At 41.1% G+C, this 17143-nt stretch overlaps 1 protein-coding gene across 1 annotated transcript; it reads left to right on the top strand.

The window, feature by feature from the left end:
• The first annotated feature begins 4725 nt into the window (after positions 1-4725).
• On the top strand, positions 4726-16378 carry LOC124630141 (ABC transporter C family member 13). The gene is made up of 22 exons (XM_047163875.1): positions 4726-5548; positions 5629-5746; positions 5929-6087; positions 7110-7359; positions 7443-7707; positions 7790-8027; positions 8174-8322; positions 8396-8515; positions 8587-8974; positions 9045-9281; positions 9361-9540; positions 9696-9835; positions 10034-10561; positions 10638-10770; positions 10851-11024; positions 11873-12079; positions 13005-13132; positions 13208-13299; positions 13615-13812; positions 13990-14227; positions 14469-15646; positions 15876-16378. Exons 1-21 carry the CDS (start codon positions 4955-4957, stop codon positions 14709-14711), a joined length of 4779 nt encoding a protein of 1592 aa, XP_047019831.1. The 5' UTR covers positions 4726-4954; the 3' UTR covers positions 14712-15646; positions 15876-16378.
• The last annotated feature ends 765 nt before the right edge of the window (positions 16379-17143 follow it).

Here is a 17143-nt window from a genome sequence, read left to right as displayed (position 1 = left end):
TAAGACTTTTAGTATCCATTTGACGTCGGAGGATTTTTATTCCACCAATTACGCATCTGCATTAGGTTACGGGCCAGCGGAAAATCTTTCCCGCCAATATGGAAAATTTTACAACTAAAATTCAAATCGGTCAGCTCAAAGGCAGTGAAAATTGGGCTACATGGAAGTATAAAGTTTCCGTAATGTTGCGTGGCACAGAAGGCGCCATGGAGGCAGCAGAAGGAAAGCTTCGGAAGCCGATTTTAGGAACAGGCGATGGTGCTGTGATGGCCTATAACTCAGAGTTATTGAAGTATAGAAAGGCAGACAGCAACGCTCTGCTCATAATGACCAGTAACATGACCGAAGAGACGCTGATGAAAGTCATGAGGTTCGAGACAGCATATGAAGTCTGGGAGGAACTTCATAGATTATTTGATGGACAGTCCGAAGATCGCGCATACACGTTATGCATGCAGTTTTTCAGCTATAAAAATAGTTCGGGGGATGTGTCGACAATGATGTCAAAACTGAAGAACATCTGGAACAATTTGAATGCCGAAATTTTGAAGACTGATCCTAATATGAAGTTACCAGATATGTTTTTGATTTGTAAAATTTTGGATTCCCTCGATGAAAAATTTTTCAACTTCAAATCTAGCTGGATGCTGTTGAACAAACAGGAGAGGACCATAGAAACACTAACAGCACAACTCTGTGGGTACGAGAGGGCACTTAGTAATCATAATGAAGAGACTGAAGAAGTGCTCGCCTCTACCTCTAAGCCGCAGCTAAAAATAAAATCCAGAGACGAGAATTTGAGGTGTAGGTACTGTTCACAAAAGGGACACCGCATCAAGAACTGCAAGCAGTGGATCCAAGATGGCAGACCGAAGAAACCACCTTCACAGTCTACGTCCACGAAGCAGCAAGTGCAGAATATTACGCTAATGATATATACTTGCTCAGAGGATAAAGATGCAGAACATTGGTATGTGGACAATGGTGCCACAACTCACGTAACCAATAGGGAAGATATATTCATAAATTATGAGGACTTTGGGTCGAACCACACCGTAACGACGGCAGACGGCACCGTAGTTCCTGCAAAAGGGAAAGGGTCTGTGGTGGTTGAAACAAATGTTAACGGCAAAATTATGAAGCTTACCCTAAGTGATGTCTGGTACGTGCCAAAACTAACGAAAAATCTGCTATCTACGTTAGCTGCACAGGACAAACTGCGAAACAGTACATTTATTTCCACAACTAAAGAGTGCAGATTGGAACTAAATGGTCAGGTTATTGCAGTAGGTAACAGGGAACATAATGGTGGACTGTATAAGTTACAGATGAAGACAGTTCTACCGAGTAAACCTGTACAAATTAATGCTGTTGATCCATCATGCTTACTCCAGCTATATCATGAGAGGTTTGGTCACCAGAACAAGAAGTACATTAAAGATCTTGTTAAGAGGGAACTGGGGATTAATCTAAATCTAGAGAGTGATATACAGTGCGAAGGATGCATCTATGGTAAAGCACAGCGACTGAAGTTTGGCAAGAGAGAAAGAGCTAATATGCCTGGAGAGCTGGTACACGCTGATATATGCGGACCATTCCCGGAGAGCTATGGCAAACATCTCTATTTTGTTCTTTTTAAAGATGATTACTCCGCGTTTCGTCACGTTTTCTTCATTCGCAACAAAAGTGAAGTAAAGGACAAGCTTAGTCAATTCTTAAAAGAAGCTAAAAACGCTGGACATACAGTTAGAACATTATTGAGCGATAATGGTGGCGAGTTCGACAATAAAGCTGTTCGAGATATTCTTAACAAGCAGGGAATAATCCAGCGACTCACGATGCCATACACCCCTGAGCAAAATGGGTGCGCAGAACGAGAGAACAGGACTTTAGTAGAAACCGCTCGATCATACATGCACTCGGGACAGGAGTTTCCACAAGCCTTGTGGGCAGAGCTTATTAATACAGCTGCTTATGTTCTCAATCGCACTGGACCCACTAGAGAAGCAGGGAAAGTACCGTATGAGCTTTGGCATAAGAAGAAGCCGAAGATCTCTCACTTGCGTGTAATTGGTAGTGAATGTTACTTCCACATTCCTAAGCAGAAAAGGAAAAAGCTACAGAAGAAAGCTATTAAGGGCAGACTTATTGGATACGATAACGACGATGGGTATCGCATCTGGAATGGAAAAAAGACCGAAAGATCTAGAGATGTCATATTTAGTCCAAGCATCGAATTGAGAATCCCAACTGCATTGCCAAGTCTTCAAGAAGAAATGGATTTACCACCAACTAATGAACCAAGTAGCAGTGAGACAGAGGGAGATTTCGATCTGATAGAGACAGAGGGAGTGATCTTATCGGAAGATGTTCCAACGCAGATAAGTTCACCAATAAGAGAGCCAGAAACTCGTGATAATGGGACTAATGAACGTGCTCTAGAGGGAGAGTATGATACAGCTAACACTGACGAGGCTGTATCAGGAGATCATGTTCAAGATACTTCAGAAGCAGATCAAGCAGAAGAGTTTATTGATGCTCAAGAGGAGATTAGAGAACCTGAAGTTCACAGGTATAATTTGAAAGACCGTTCAACTCTTAGACCTCCACAGCGGATGAAGGATTATATCTGCCTCATTGACTCTGATCACTTTCCAGAGTCTTACGAAGAAGCCTTGGGAAGAGAAGACAGAGATGAGTGGCTGAAGGCATTAAACACCGAAATGAAATCGCTATTGGAAAACAATGTATGGAGTCTATGTGAACTACCGCCCAACAGGAAGGCACTACCATGTAAATGGATATTTAGAATAAAAAGAAATCCAGATGGTTCTATTGAAAAATATAAGGCGCGGTTAGTTGTAAAAGGCTTTAAACAGAAGAAAGGTTTGGACTATGACCAAACTTTTAGCCCCGTAGCTAGACATGCTACAATTCGAGCACTTTTGAGTGTTAGTGCTCAAGAAAAACTGCATATTGTACAGTTTGATGTAACCACTGCATTCCTAAATGGACAATTGACGGAGGACATTTTTATGAAGCAACCAGATGGTTATGGTGATGGTTCCAAGAAAGTGTGTCGCCTAAATCGCAGTCTTTATGGCTTAAAACAAGCACCAAGGTGCTGGAACATCTGTTTTGAGGACATAGTACTAGAAATGGGCTTCAAACAGAGTGATGGTGATTGTTGTCTGTTTACTAAGAAAATTGGCCAGAAGAAAATTCTGATCACCCTGTATGTTGATGACGGTTTAGTCGCTGCTACAGACGCAGAGTTGGCGAATGGCTTTTTGGAAGATCTGAATAGGAAATTAAAGATCACAGTCAAACCAGCTTCATATTATTTAGGCCTTCAAATTAAGACCGCAAGTGACGGTTCTATAACCATCAATCAAGAAGCCTATTTAAAGAAGATATTAGAGCGTTTTGGGATGGTTGACTGCAATCCAGTCTCTACTCCTATAGAGAAAGAAGGAATTCAGTCAGGGAAAGTGGTCCCTGCAGAAGAACAAAAGAAGTTTCCCTATAGAGAAGCAGTCGGCGCCCTTGCTTATTTGATGGTAGGCACTCGTCCAGATATCGCTTATGCGGTGGGAGTAGCCTCTCGTAAGCTAGAGAATCCTACAATGGAAGACTGGAACACAGTTAAAAGAATATTCCGGTACCTGAAGGGGACAATCTCTCTCGGATTGACATATGGAAGTGAGCCTAAACAGCTATTAGGCTACAGTGATGCTGATCACGGAGGAGACTCTACAACTGGAAGATCAACTACTGGCGTAGTATGTTTGTACGCTGGTGCTGCTGTGTCTTGGCTTAGTCAACGGCAAGCCACAGTTGCTATATCCACAACAGAAGCGGAGATAGTGGCTGCTAGTGAAGCTGCTAGAGAACTAGTATGGCTGCAAAGAATTTTTGCAGTAATGACAGATCTAGAAGAGATACCTGTCCTTAAAGTGGATAATGAGGCCGCTATAAGACTAGCTCACAACCCAGAATTCCATAAGAGGACAAAGCACATCCGTGTTAGACATTTCTTTGTGAGGGAAATGGTGCAAGAAGGTACCCTGACGGTTGTGAAGACAGCGTCAACAGTTCAGCTGGCTGATATCTTTACTAAGGCAGTTCCCAGACCTCGGCTACTGGATTTACGACAAAGGATTGGGATGCATTAGCCACACAAATACTTCTCATCAATTAGGGAAAGTATTATTGTATGTACAACCTCTTTGGTTTAGGTACAAAAATTGATAGAAGAAAAAAAGTGTAAAAGAAAAAAAATGTAATGTCAGTTGTTGTAAAAAGCTTGTTATGTGTGAATTTATAAAATTAAATATATAATTGGACCCTCTTGAAGACTTTAAGACTTTTAGTATCCATTTGACGTCGGAGGATTTTTATTCCACCAATTACGCATCTGCATTACTTAACACGTGGCACGGGCTCTTATAAGAAAGTTTTTCTGAAGGCTTATCACACCAGTGGTTTACTAGCAGCCGTGGAGGCAGTGAATGCGTCGCGAACACAACGCAGCTGTACGTACGATGACAAGTAATTAACCGTTATGAATTCACTTGCAGCGTGTTGCGTACCGCAGCCGCTCCCAAACAGCTAGTGAGTAGTGGCCTTTACTATTTTATACACACCTATTATAATGAGACACTGACAGCAGTGACAGTGACAGCAACAACAGGGACTGACTTTTATGACATGACATTACTGTGATCAATTTTGATTTGTAAATAATAGGTATTTTTGAAAAAGTCCCTAGTCTATTTCGTTTAAAATAATTGTGGTGAAACGAATAAGAATTCTTGTAAGTCTGCGGAATACGGCTGCATTTAGCTGTGCACATATCAAGCATTGAAGTTTCTAATAAAAAAAACTATAGCTAATTTATAGCAGCAAACAGTTGTGATGTAGAAAAATACCATATAAACAAAGACATTTTAAAATGCAGTGGCAATGGGAATATATATGTGGTCCCCAGGGTCTGACACCATGGAACGATGCAACAAAAGATTTCGGACGATGCTTCCAAGAATTATTTTTACAAATACCAGTTTTCTTCTGCATTGCAGTTATATCAGGCTATTATGTTGGCTACAGAAAAGATTGGGTGGTTCGCGACAAAACACAAGAAAGGGCATTAGTACTGCGAAGTTTTGCAGTACTAGCCTTAGTGTTCATTCCCATGATTGAGCTGTATGTTTACATTACCCAACCGGGCTCTGTTTTGTACCCTGTCAACTATTTCTATGCTGGCTCGTCATGCCTAGCGTGGTTGTTCCACTTCGGGTATGTTTTGGCATTAAAACACAGACTGGGACAGAGTTGCCGTGGCCCTACTTCTCAGCTGTTTATGTGGACATTAGCAGTGGTTGTCAACGTATTGTCAATTCGGAGCAACTTACTGTCTGGGACCGCCATGGGTTTCAACATTGCTACACTGTGCTGTCATGTTCTATATTTCATGACTCTTCTACCGTCAAGTAACTCAAGAGCTACATTCTACTCACCCTGTCTGGTTGGCTCTCAACATTCACATGTAAGTTAATAACTTTGGTATTGTTTATGTATGGTATGAGACGTTAAATATCTAAATAAACTTTTATATGAATGTTTTAGAGTGAGTACACACCGCTGCTACCACACATGGATGAAGGTATATTAGGAACAGCAATGCAAAGCGCGGGTGCAATATCTCGATTAACATTTTCATGGGTTTATCCCCTACTTCAAAAAGGTGAGTCATTTATTCTCTGTGGCCTTATCTTCTGCTAAAATATTTGATTAATGATCTAAACCAGCGGTTCCCAAATTCTTTTGGCTTCGGAATCCTTTTCGTTTCACCATTTTTCGGCGGAACCCTAGCTAAACAATGTATGAATAATAAATGTAATATTTTCTCTTAATTGATTGTTATAGGAATGGAGAACAAACTGAATGACCCAGAGGAGCTGTTTGATGTACCAGCCAAGTATTGTTGTTCGTATGTGGGAGCACGCATGGACCGATCACTAATAGGCAATGTGGACAACTATCAGCAGTATGAGGAGGTGCCTCATGAACCTTTCATAGGCTCAGGTAACTGATTATGTTAATGCAAATTATATTATTTAGATTTTGAGTTGCTGCAATTTATTTGATAGTACTGCTCGCAACTACTGCACAAAGAACACAAATATGGTATATTGATGACTAAGCTATCATGTTGTGTATCCTTTTGTAGATTAATTAAGCCATATCAATAATGGACAACTAAATGTGATTATCTGATTCATTCATACAACAACTGCAGATCAAATATTTTTTTTTAATTTTGAGCTGATATGTGTCACTGCATTTAATATAAAACTATTATAATACTACATTTTATAGTAAAAGGAAGTAAAATTGAAGGTTATTTTTGAATTTTCCTCTTACATGAGGTAAATTAAATATTGATACTGTAGCATTACGTAACACAATATTTCACAATTCAAGATAATGTTATCTTGGAATATTGACTATCATTTATATTATAAGCTTAGTACAGTCTACAGCAGAAACAAGGCTGGCTGTCAAGCCAGCGTGAGCCAAGGCTCTCAAGAGTCCTCAAAAAAAGTTGTGGGCATATTCTCCTTATATTCATTAAATTCAGGTGTATGAGGGGATACAAATAGACTGAATGTATTAGGGGTGTACATAAGAGTAAATAGATAGATATGCTTCATTAGGTACACCAATTTTTGGTGGGAGCCCCACATACCCCTCTCCCGTCCCCCGACGGTTAGGGCATGCGTAATAGCATTTTTTACCCAGCGACAACAAAAAAAAAAGGATCATAACTGGCGGTTTTATCGCCAAGAACAATCTCTGCCAGACAACCTTATGAGAACCTTATAAAGAGTGACACAAGGGTCACAAAGGGGACATAAAGATCTAAATAAGGGGAGTATATAGGGAGAGTATTAACCAAGGAGGTAAATAAGGAAGTATTAAGGGTAACACATAGGGAGAGTATAAATGGGACTACATAAAAGAGTACATAAACAAAAAAATAACATGCTCTCTTCACAATGAGCCAATTAAAAGTAAAGATATGAATAAATTATTCCCTATGACAGGTTATGGGGCAACAGGAGAAACTGCACCCCAAGCATCAACCCCCGTGACACCCACCACGCGAGTGTTGGTCCGCTCCCCGCGCCGACAGAACGTCACACTGCTGAGGGCTTTGCATTCATGTTTCGGTGTACAGTTTTATAGTATTGGAATACTCAAATTGATTTCCGACATGGCAGGCTTCGCAGGCCCGATACTACTCAACTATCTTATCAAATTCGTCGAAGACGAAAGTATTGATCAACATTTAGGGTGAGTAATGGATTGTAAAAGTAAAAAATCTCTGATTCAAGAAACAATTCATTCCTTTTCTAAGGGTTGCTGTTTTGTTGCAGTTATGTATATGCAGGATCTCTCCTGGGTACTACTCTAATAGCTACATTTTTCAATGTTCATTTCAACTGGTGGATGTCGATAGTTGGGTTGAAGATGCGCGGCGCCATCGTCGCTACCATCCTCAGGAAGACACTTAGCGTCACTTCTACGGAATTAAGTAATGTGTTCTCAATTGGAGAGATAACTAATTTTATGTCAACTGATACTGATAGGATTGTGAATTCCTGTCCAAGTTTTCATGCACTGTGGAGTATTCCCTTACAGGTGATCTAAAGTCTTTTTTGCAAATTGATGTAGGTTAGATTGAGTTGATCACATGATTCATTTTTTATTTTTATGTTTCCAGTTGTTTATAACATTATTCCTTCTATATCAACAAGTGGGCGTATCTTTCCTTGCTGGTGTGGCTTTTTCAGTAATTCTAATACCCATAAACAAATTGATTGCAAACAAAATTGGACAACTTAGCACTGAACTCATGACTCACAAGGACACTCGCGTCAGTCTGATCAGTGACTTGTTGAAAGGCATTAGAACTGTAAAAGTACATGTTTGGGAAGATTACTTTATCAACAGAGTATCAGGTGAGTGACATTACAATACTTAATTTAGTTACATGACTGGTTGTAGTTGAGTTACCTAGAGACTTGTTTTTTTTGTACCTGGAAATGTGAGAACCTTCTAAAATGGTTTTCCAAATGATTAATGCTCTCATTGTCATTATCATCAGAGGCACGTAATCAAGAGCTTAAATACTTGCGTGGACGTAAATACTTGGACGCGATTTGCGTGGTGTTGTGGGCGACCACGCCCGTGCTCGTGGCTGCCTTCACGCTCGGCACGCACTCGCTCAGGGGACTACCACTCGACGCTCCCACTGTACGTAACATTATTTAGCTCTGCTATATTTCACCACATTTACTCAAGTGACCCGAGAGTTTGTTGTTTGCAGGTATTCACAACAGTGGCACTTATTAACATGTTAATAGCACCACTTAATGCCTTCCCCTGGGTGCTGAATGGGTTAACAGAAGCGTGGGTCTCCATAAAACGTATTCAGAAACTACTTGATGTAAGTTACTTTGACTCCGAAATGTAGATCTTTAAAAACGATTTTAGTGTCTTAACCAATGGAATGTTTAGCTTTCAGATATGGACGCTGAGCTCTATTATGATCGTCTTAATAAAAACCATGACGAAGATAAAATAATAATATTCAAAAATGCTACGTTTGCTTGGGCCAAGCCGTCAAAGAGGAAAAAACCGCCAAAGAAATCTAAGAAAAACAAAGGAAAGTCTAAGAAAAGATTATCCAGGGGTAGCATACAAAGAAGAGATTCCACGTCTTCGTCTGAACAGTTGATGCAGGATGAGCCTTTCTCACTGAAGGACATTTCTTTAGAGATCGGAAATGAAGAGCTGATCGGTGTGACCGGCGCTGTCGGCAGCGGCAAGACCTCGTTACTGCACGCGATCCTCGGAGATATGCTCAAGAAAAATGGTAGTCTGCAGATACCAGATAACTTGACCAGTAAGTAGAACAATAGAATCTGAAATGTGCAATTATGTATTTCACATAATATGTGTATTTTGTTTATTAGGTTTCGGATATGTATCTCAGAAGCCATGGCTGATACGCGGGACAATCCGTGATAATATTTTATTTGGCAAGCCTTATGAGGAAGCCAAATTCCGGAGTGTAGTTGATGCTTGTGCACTAACCGAGGATTTGAACGTACTCGGGTGGAACGCATACGTTGGCGAAGGCGGTTGCACGCTAAGTGGCGGACAACGAGCGCGCATCGCCCTAGCGCGGGCCGTCTACCAAGATAAAAAAGGTAGTTCATTTGTTGTATTAGCTATGCGCTCCTTATCATTTTCATTATTCCTAACACTAATTACTAATTGTTGTTAAAGTGTACCTATTGGACGACGTACTGGCGGGTGTGGACACGACTGTTGGGCAACATATAATGCAGCGCTGTATACTGGGCTTGTTACGTCACAGCACGCGAGTGCTGGTCGCGCACTCGCCGCGCCACCTCGCGCGCACCGCCTACACCGTGCTCATGCGCGACGGACGCATCGTCAGACAAGGTATACACGCGCTCACTGCTCAACATACTGCAGCGTTACATACTGGGCTTGTTACGTCACAGCACGCGAGTGTACTTCAACATCTATAAAACTATAATTCAATGAAAATATTCTTCATTTTATTGGAAAACTAAATATATTTTTTACAATTATAGGCCCTCCCGAAACTGTATTGAATGACATCGAGGAGTTCATGCCTAGCGAGTCAGAATCATTGGGCGAAGAGCCGCCGCAGGCGCCCGAGCCACAGCGTGACAATCAAGATACTGTCAGCAGGAACAGTCTAGATGATGACGTATGTACTCCATCAATTAATAGATTATTCTGTTTACGTATGGGATAATTCGTACGAGACATTGCCATAGTCATAGGCAATGGGAATGCCTTCGCTGTTGACGGTGATATCCTCTTGGACCATGGGTGTGTCACGTACGAATTTGGCAAGTTATTCAGCATATCAATGGCATATTACATGTCCCAAATTTTGTTTTAGGAGACAATGTCCGAAGGGACTGTTGGCTGGTGGGTCATCGGACTATACCTACGATCTATCGGAGTATTCCTATCTATTGCAATAATATTGTCGTTGATACTCATGCAGCTTTCACAAAACTTTACATTCCTTTGGCTCACGTACTGGGTCAAAAACAAAACGAAAAATTCGACTGCATTACATACTGTTGAATTTTTGGAACATCCTACGGAGAAGACTTCTATTTTAGATCATGGAGTAATAGCAATAGATAACGTCATACACACCGCTATAAATGCAGCAATGGACTTCTTAGGAAACAAAAATACTACGAACGCAACTGCAATACAAGAACCCCCAAAGTCTACAGTAACCGATCTAATGGCAAATGTCACGCCGAGTTATACGGACAACTTCTACCTGGAAGTGTACTTCGGCTTGGCGGGGTTGAATCTAGTATTTACAATCATGAGAGCATTCCTGTTTGCTTATGGCGGTGTCAAAGCGGCTAACAGGATCCACAAGATTCTGCTTAAAGTTATTGTCAAGGTATGTTGGTCGTTACTCGTAAAATGAAAATATTTTTTTAGACATTATTTTAAATAAAAAAGCGTGTATATTTCAGGCAAAAGTGAAGTTTTTCGATGTGACACCGGTGGGCCGCATCGTAAACAGATTTTCTTCTGATACCTACACTGTGGATGATTCGTTGCCTTTTATTTTGAACATTTTATTGGCCCAGTTATTTTCTTTGATTGGTAAGTTTCCCGTTTCTGGTGTGATGTAGGTAAATACTTGCATACGTGATATAAACAGTGGCGTATTTCTCCCTGTGCAGGCGCGATAGCAGTGACTCTGTACGGGCTGCCGTGGCTGGCGGTGGCAGTGGTGCCACTGACGTTCGCGTACTTCTGGCTGCAGCGCGTGTACCGCGTCACGTCGCGACAGCTCAAGCGTCTGCAGAGCGTCACGCTGTCGCCCGTCTACACGCACTTCAATGACACCCTCGAAGGTAAGCACAGACGTACTGCCTACTAAAAATCTGGGGCTGACTCTTTCGTCGTTAGAGTTCACATTTCGTATGTTTTAGATTTACCAACTCTCTGTAAATGTCAGAACCAAGGATAGCCCTTCTAGATAGTTAAAAATCACGACGTGAAAGGCGTGAGATATCTTATGTCTTCTATTTTAACTCCTTATTTCCCCATTTCTTTTACACGGTTTCGAGTGTTCACGTGGTCCGTATATTAGCGAGTTTGTCTTGGACGGAAAGATGACCGGACATGCTATGTATAAGGTAAGCTCTGATCAGGCTTTTATATGTCATGTAACTTACGGTTGGCAGCAAAACTGTAGTTACTAGAATTAACGAGGCATTCAAGTGACTTGTCTTATCAAATCCATCTGTCAAGATTGGTCTTGATTGGTGGTTTTTATTTTGATAATAAAAGGCGGTTTCCAAAGAAGGCGTATGAGGCTCCAAACACTCGTATTTTGGCGCGTTACTTTCTTAGAAGAATTAGCGTAATGACATGTCCGTTAGTGTTTTGTTCGTGATGGTGTGCTGTGTAAGTAGCACCAGTGATAGAAAAAATTTGAGGTCAGCGTTTGTCGTGGTATTCGTGTTGTGTGGTATATGTTCATGTGATGAGACTGTGTGAAACGGATGCCACAAAGAGTGTGCTAAGTATGAATGTGGAAGAATGGAGAGGCAGAGGTAGACCGAGGAAAAGATGGATTGATTGCCTGAAAGAGGACATGAAGCAGAAGGGAGTGGATGTAAGGAAGAAAAGGACATGTTGCGCCGACCCCAAATGACTTGGGAACAGGGCAGAAAGATGACGATGGTGTTTTATTCAGGTGCGGACACGGTGCGCGCGCTGGGCGCGGGCGGCGCGTGGGGCGCGCGCGGCGCGGAGCTGGTGGAGGCGTGGCAGCGCGCGGCGCTCAGCGCGGCCGCGGCGCAGCAGTGGCTGGCGCTGCGTCTGCAGGCCGCCGCCGCCGCCGTCGTCGCCGGCGCCGCACTACTCGCCGTGCTGCAGCGGGCGCTACACGCCGCTGATCCCGGTCAGTACTCTTCAACTGCTAATTTTCTGCTGACGCCGCGGTCGACACGATTTTTAGCTTACTATGAATACTATACTTTAATCATTTACCGTGATACCACAAGACTTTTTAAACGTCTGTTGAACGCTTGTCTAAAAAAATGACAAATTATGACGTTGAAATAAGGTCCGTTTTGCAGCCACACTTTTTTTAGACAACATGTGTTATCATGTAATGACAATCACATAGGTTCACTTGAACGTCTTGTCAGAAGAATAAACTTTTTATAAAATGTATATGTTACGGGTAATGCTAGAAGGTGGAGTAAACCTAGGTTTACTCGGGTTGACTTAGTATTACCCAAGCTTCTTGGGTAAAGTCCGAATAATAAGTAACAAACTCTGACTTGGTAATGTTAAAAAATTCTGTAGTTAATTAGTGAAATGAAAATCCAAGGTCATTTTAAACATTTATTATTAAAAAAACAATCCAAAGGCGATCGTAATCGCTTGAAGAGCATAAACTTAATAGCTTTAAAAGAAAAAACTAATAACGGTCGTTGTTGTTCAAATTGAAATTATTAATTTGAGCAAGATAAACGGCTGCGAAAAATTGTGCATTTAGAATTGCACAATTTTCCTGCAACTTTGCATGAACACTTCTTTGTGGCACCTTTTGTTTTGCAATTACACCTTTTTAGAATTACGCCACGGGCTCGAAATTTACGCAACACCTAATATTTCCCAGTCAGAGTTGGGTAGCCCTAGGTGAGCATGGGTAAACCCCAAATTAAAATTTATTTTACTTATTATTCGGAATTTACCCAAGAAGCTTGGGTAATACTAAGTCGACCCGGGTAAACCTAGGTTTACTCCACCTTCTAGCATTACCCGTAACATATATAAGTAATTAGTTCTAATAAAAATCTGTTTTTTATTTAACGCAGGTCTTATTGGTCTCGCTATATCGTACGCTTTGTCCATGACTTCTATGCTGAGCAACCTACTGAACTCGTTTACGGAGACGGAACGAGAGATGATCGCCGTAGAGCGAGTCGGCGAATACATCAAGCTGGTACGTGATGGCCGAATGTCTTCGCTTACTTTTACTTTATGTTCGTTAAGTTTAATGTAAGTCTGCTGCTTACAGGTGGAAAGCGAAACTATTGATGGTGAATCGCCGCCATATGGCTGGCCTTCTCAGGGTGTAATAGAATTCGAAGACGTATACCTAAAATATAGGTACGTACTTATTTTTCATAATGTTTAACTGATAATAAACTGAAATTCAAGTTCGGACCCGGGTTGATCGAAGAATGCCTAAGCAACACTTGGCGCGGTCGGGATGAGGATGCGTCTCGTCATAACGATTTTCTTCGTGCTTCGAAAGAAGAAACATTAAACTATAGGTCCTAATTCTTATTCGTGTGCATTGTGCATAGTGCTGCATCCTGTTTGACTGTATACAGAGCACAACAAAATGAAAGGGACAAGGCCGATGATGATGTGAAATATAATAAAGCTCGTTTACAATGGTATAATAATTGATGATTGCAGCGGTCGCGAGGACGGCGTGATGGCGCTGAAGGGCGTGACGTTCGCGACGCACCCGGGCGAGAAGCTGGGCGTGGTGGGGCGCACGGGCGCCGGCAAGAGCTCGCTGCTCAGTGCGCTGCTGCGCCTCGCGCCGCTCGCACGCGGCCGTCTGCTGCTCGACGGCGTCGACATCTCCGCGCTGCATCTGCACGCGCTCAGGTAACCTCATGTCTACTGTCAACTCATGAAACGCCCCATTTCAGGCAGATATCAATTTGTTTCAAAGCGTTCTAATGATGGTTCCCTTAAACAAGGCTTAAAATATAAATAGCTAAGGTCTAATCTAGCAAAGGCTGAAATGACTACTCGCTGCTATACGGAACATTATCTTTACAGATCTCGGATCGGGGTCATCCCTCAGGAGCCCTTCATATTCTCGGGCAGCATCCGCGAAAACATAGATCCGTTGCGGCAGTACTTGGACGCGGAGGTGTGGCGAGCACTGGAAGCATGCGGCGCTCGCGAGCTGGTGACGCAGCGCGGCGGCCTGCACGCGCCCGCCCGCGCCGCGCAGCTCGCGCGCGGGCACGCGCAGCTGCTGTGTGTCGTGCGAGCTTTGCTACACCGCCCCAAGGTACTGTACCACTGTCGCACTATCAGGCAACTTCTTCATAGTATAGTATGATGTTCGTGCACCAGAATCTCTTCCAGATTTTCTAAACCTGGTCTTTGTCCGGTCATGCTGAATTGATGTCACAACGGACAATATACTGGAGAAATAGAAAATGCGACTGAGTGAACGCCATACGTTTTTTATTTTCGGTGCTGATATCCTTTGAACAGCCGATATCGCTGACTTTTGAACTTTTCTCTAGATATTGCTGGTGGACGAAGCAACCGCCAATTTAGACCAGGAAGCAGAGCGGCTGATCCTGGACGCAATCCGCTGTTCGTTCGGCGGGTCGACGGTGTTGTTCGTGGCGCACCGGCTGGGCGGCGTGCTGGAGTGCGCGCGCGTGCTGGCGCTGGGCGGCGGCCGCGTGCTCGAGCTGCGCGCGCCCGACGACGCGCTCGCCGACCCCGACTCGCACCTTTACAGCCTCGTCTATGGCGCGTAAAACCTCCACGCTTCTTACGTCCGTAGACGCTGCATATCAAACGAAATCGCATTCTAGAAATTTCTATCCGTACGGTTCTTGTCGAGTAGCTTTGCTTGTTCGATTTGGCTACCAGTGACTTCGCAATAGTCAAAAATGTATTAGCGAGCAAGTTTATTAGAAAGAAACTTTACTCAATTTAATGTGAAAAAACTGACATGACATTAAGAATATTACCAGTGTGCTGGATCATAATTATGATACAACAGCGTTGGTGAGACTGTAACCTTATTCTAAAATTGGATGAAGTATTCATAGTTTTATTCTTGAGCTTATTATTGCAATTATTAAATGTAAGCACTTCGATTTCCAAATATAAAATCTATATAGGGCAGTATTTAAATATTTTCAAAGTCATGCATTAGTATTTAACTTGATTTACCACTATTTGACTACTAGTGGGCTAGAAATATATTATAATTTATAAATTCGTAACACCGTATGCCCACTGGACCTGGTTATTTTTCCAAAGATTCGTCGTTTTGTCTAATTTCTCGTGTATGAAATATCTTTTTCTTAAACAATGTATTTTGTGTAAAATTTTGTGATTTTAATTGTATATTAAGATATTCCCATCCAATGACTGTAACTTATGAACTGAATTGATTTTTAACTAAAATATAAATCTAGTCGCAAAGACAATATTGTCTTGCCGATTGTGAATTTAATTTTATCAAAGTATTAGTGTTGTCTTAGTTATGATAATGCCAATGTCATAGTTCTAATATATTTTTTTGCGCAATTATTATAGTTCTTTTAATATCTAGGGGCCGTTAAATGTTCGTGAAAAAGACGGTGCTATTCGTAACGTAAATATGTACTCCCAATTATGCCATCACTTTCTCACTACTTTTCATATCCTGACTAAAAATCACAACCCCACATTTGTGACTTTTATAGTTCGGCCATTCAGAGAATGCGTTCCTGACACGTCGCGATTGAACTGACGACGTAACTTTGCAATGGCGTTGCAGTTACGATAAAAATATTTTTGCTGGTTGTTTACCGTTTTAACAATTGAGGAGCATTAAAACAACATTATTATATCAATAATCAATGAATGTAGTTACGTCGTCAGTTCAATCGCGACGTGTCAGGAACGCATTCTCTGAATGGCCGAACTATAGTCTGGATACAACTATAGGTACATGAGACTAATGAGCTAAAATAATTTTCAAAAGTTAAAAAAATCTTAAGTCTAGTTTTAGCGGCGATTATTCATGAGATCGTTCCTATAAATTATACACTATTACAGCGACCGTCGGCGTCGGCCCAACGTATAGTCGCGGGCGCCGGCATTTTGAATGTCCTACCGGCTACTGACAATTTGTAAAATGTCACTCGCAACTGAACAAATACCTCGAATGCGTATTAGAATCAATTAAAAATGAAACAAAACAAATCCTCAACTAGAATTTATTTTTGCGTTACTTTTATGTTGAAGAATATCGCCGTCGTTTTAAGAACGTATCATACTTTTAGTGAATGATAAAATTAAATTTTGTGATATCGTTACTAAATTAATCGTTAAGTAATTTTCGCATTTATGTTAAAGTTTTTGTAAATAATAATTTGACTTCCAGAATAAGAATGTAATAATTGTTGTATAAACTAACTAAAAGATTTAATGTTGTTTTCCTGGTTGCTCATTATTTACATTCTCTTATGTTCGAAAATTACATAGGCAATGTGTTACCATAATAACTAGTATATGGCTAGGTAAGAACAGAAGTAATCCAAGTAGCATTTTTTAAAAGTTGAGATATTCATAGAAATGCGTTTTTATGAATATCATAATTATGTTGAGCACATGATTTGAAATATGTTTGTTATTTGATAGATATAAACATAACTCAAACTTTCATAGCTGTTTTTCTTTATATAGTAAATGCAATTTTGATAAAAATATTGATTTAATTGTAGAAAATAGCAATATTTGTTGAAATACAGAAACGTAACATAAAAGAGTTTGTTTGAAAAAGTACTGAATAGCACTTGGATTACTTTTGCACAACCTCACTTCATACTCAAAAGTTCCAAAAATCGACTTAGCTCCATTTTGTCAAAAATGTTACTTGGATCACTTCTGTTCTTAACTAGCCATATATAGAAGTAGGTACTAAAACACTTTTAACTTCGATGGGAAAATCTATGCTTTGCCACATCCGTTCGGTTCCAGTCTTTAAAGGTCGGAAAATAATTATAAATATATATTTTATCGCCTGTAAGGTCTTATAAAATGTGCCTTTTCTCCAATTATGTTGGGGTCGGCTTCCAGTCTAACCGGACGCAGTTACCTATGCAACCCCAATACCCGTTAATAAGACTGGTTGTCAGACTTTCTGGCTTCCGACTTCCGACTACCCATAAATCGTCATATCAAGACGGTTACC

The sequence above is a fragment of the Helicoverpa zea genome, chromosome 4 (genome assembly GCF_022581195.2).
Source record: "Helicoverpa zea isolate HzStark_Cry1AcR chromosome 4, ilHelZeax1.1, whole genome shotgun sequence".
NCBI lineage: Eukaryota > Metazoa > Arthropoda > Insecta > Lepidoptera > Noctuidae > Helicoverpa > Helicoverpa zea.
The sequence above is the reverse complement of the archived record's forward strand: the minus strand, read 5'-3'. Positions and strand labels throughout refer to the sequence as shown.

Excerpts from the sequence above, each read along its gene's own strand:
- LOC124630141 (XM_047163875.1), top strand. The coding sequence starts at position 4,955 with ATGCAGTGGCAATGGGAATATATATGTGGTCCCCAGGGTCTGACACCA. Across the intron at positions 9,836-10,033 it reads GGAACAGTCTAGATGATGAC|GAGACAATGTCCGAAGGGAC; the intron begins GTATGTACTCCA and ends ATTTTGTTTTAG. Across the intron at positions 11,025-11,872 it reads CTTCAATGACACCCTCGAAG|GTGCGGACACGGTGCGCGCG; the intron begins GTAAGCACAGAC and ends TGTTTTATTCAG.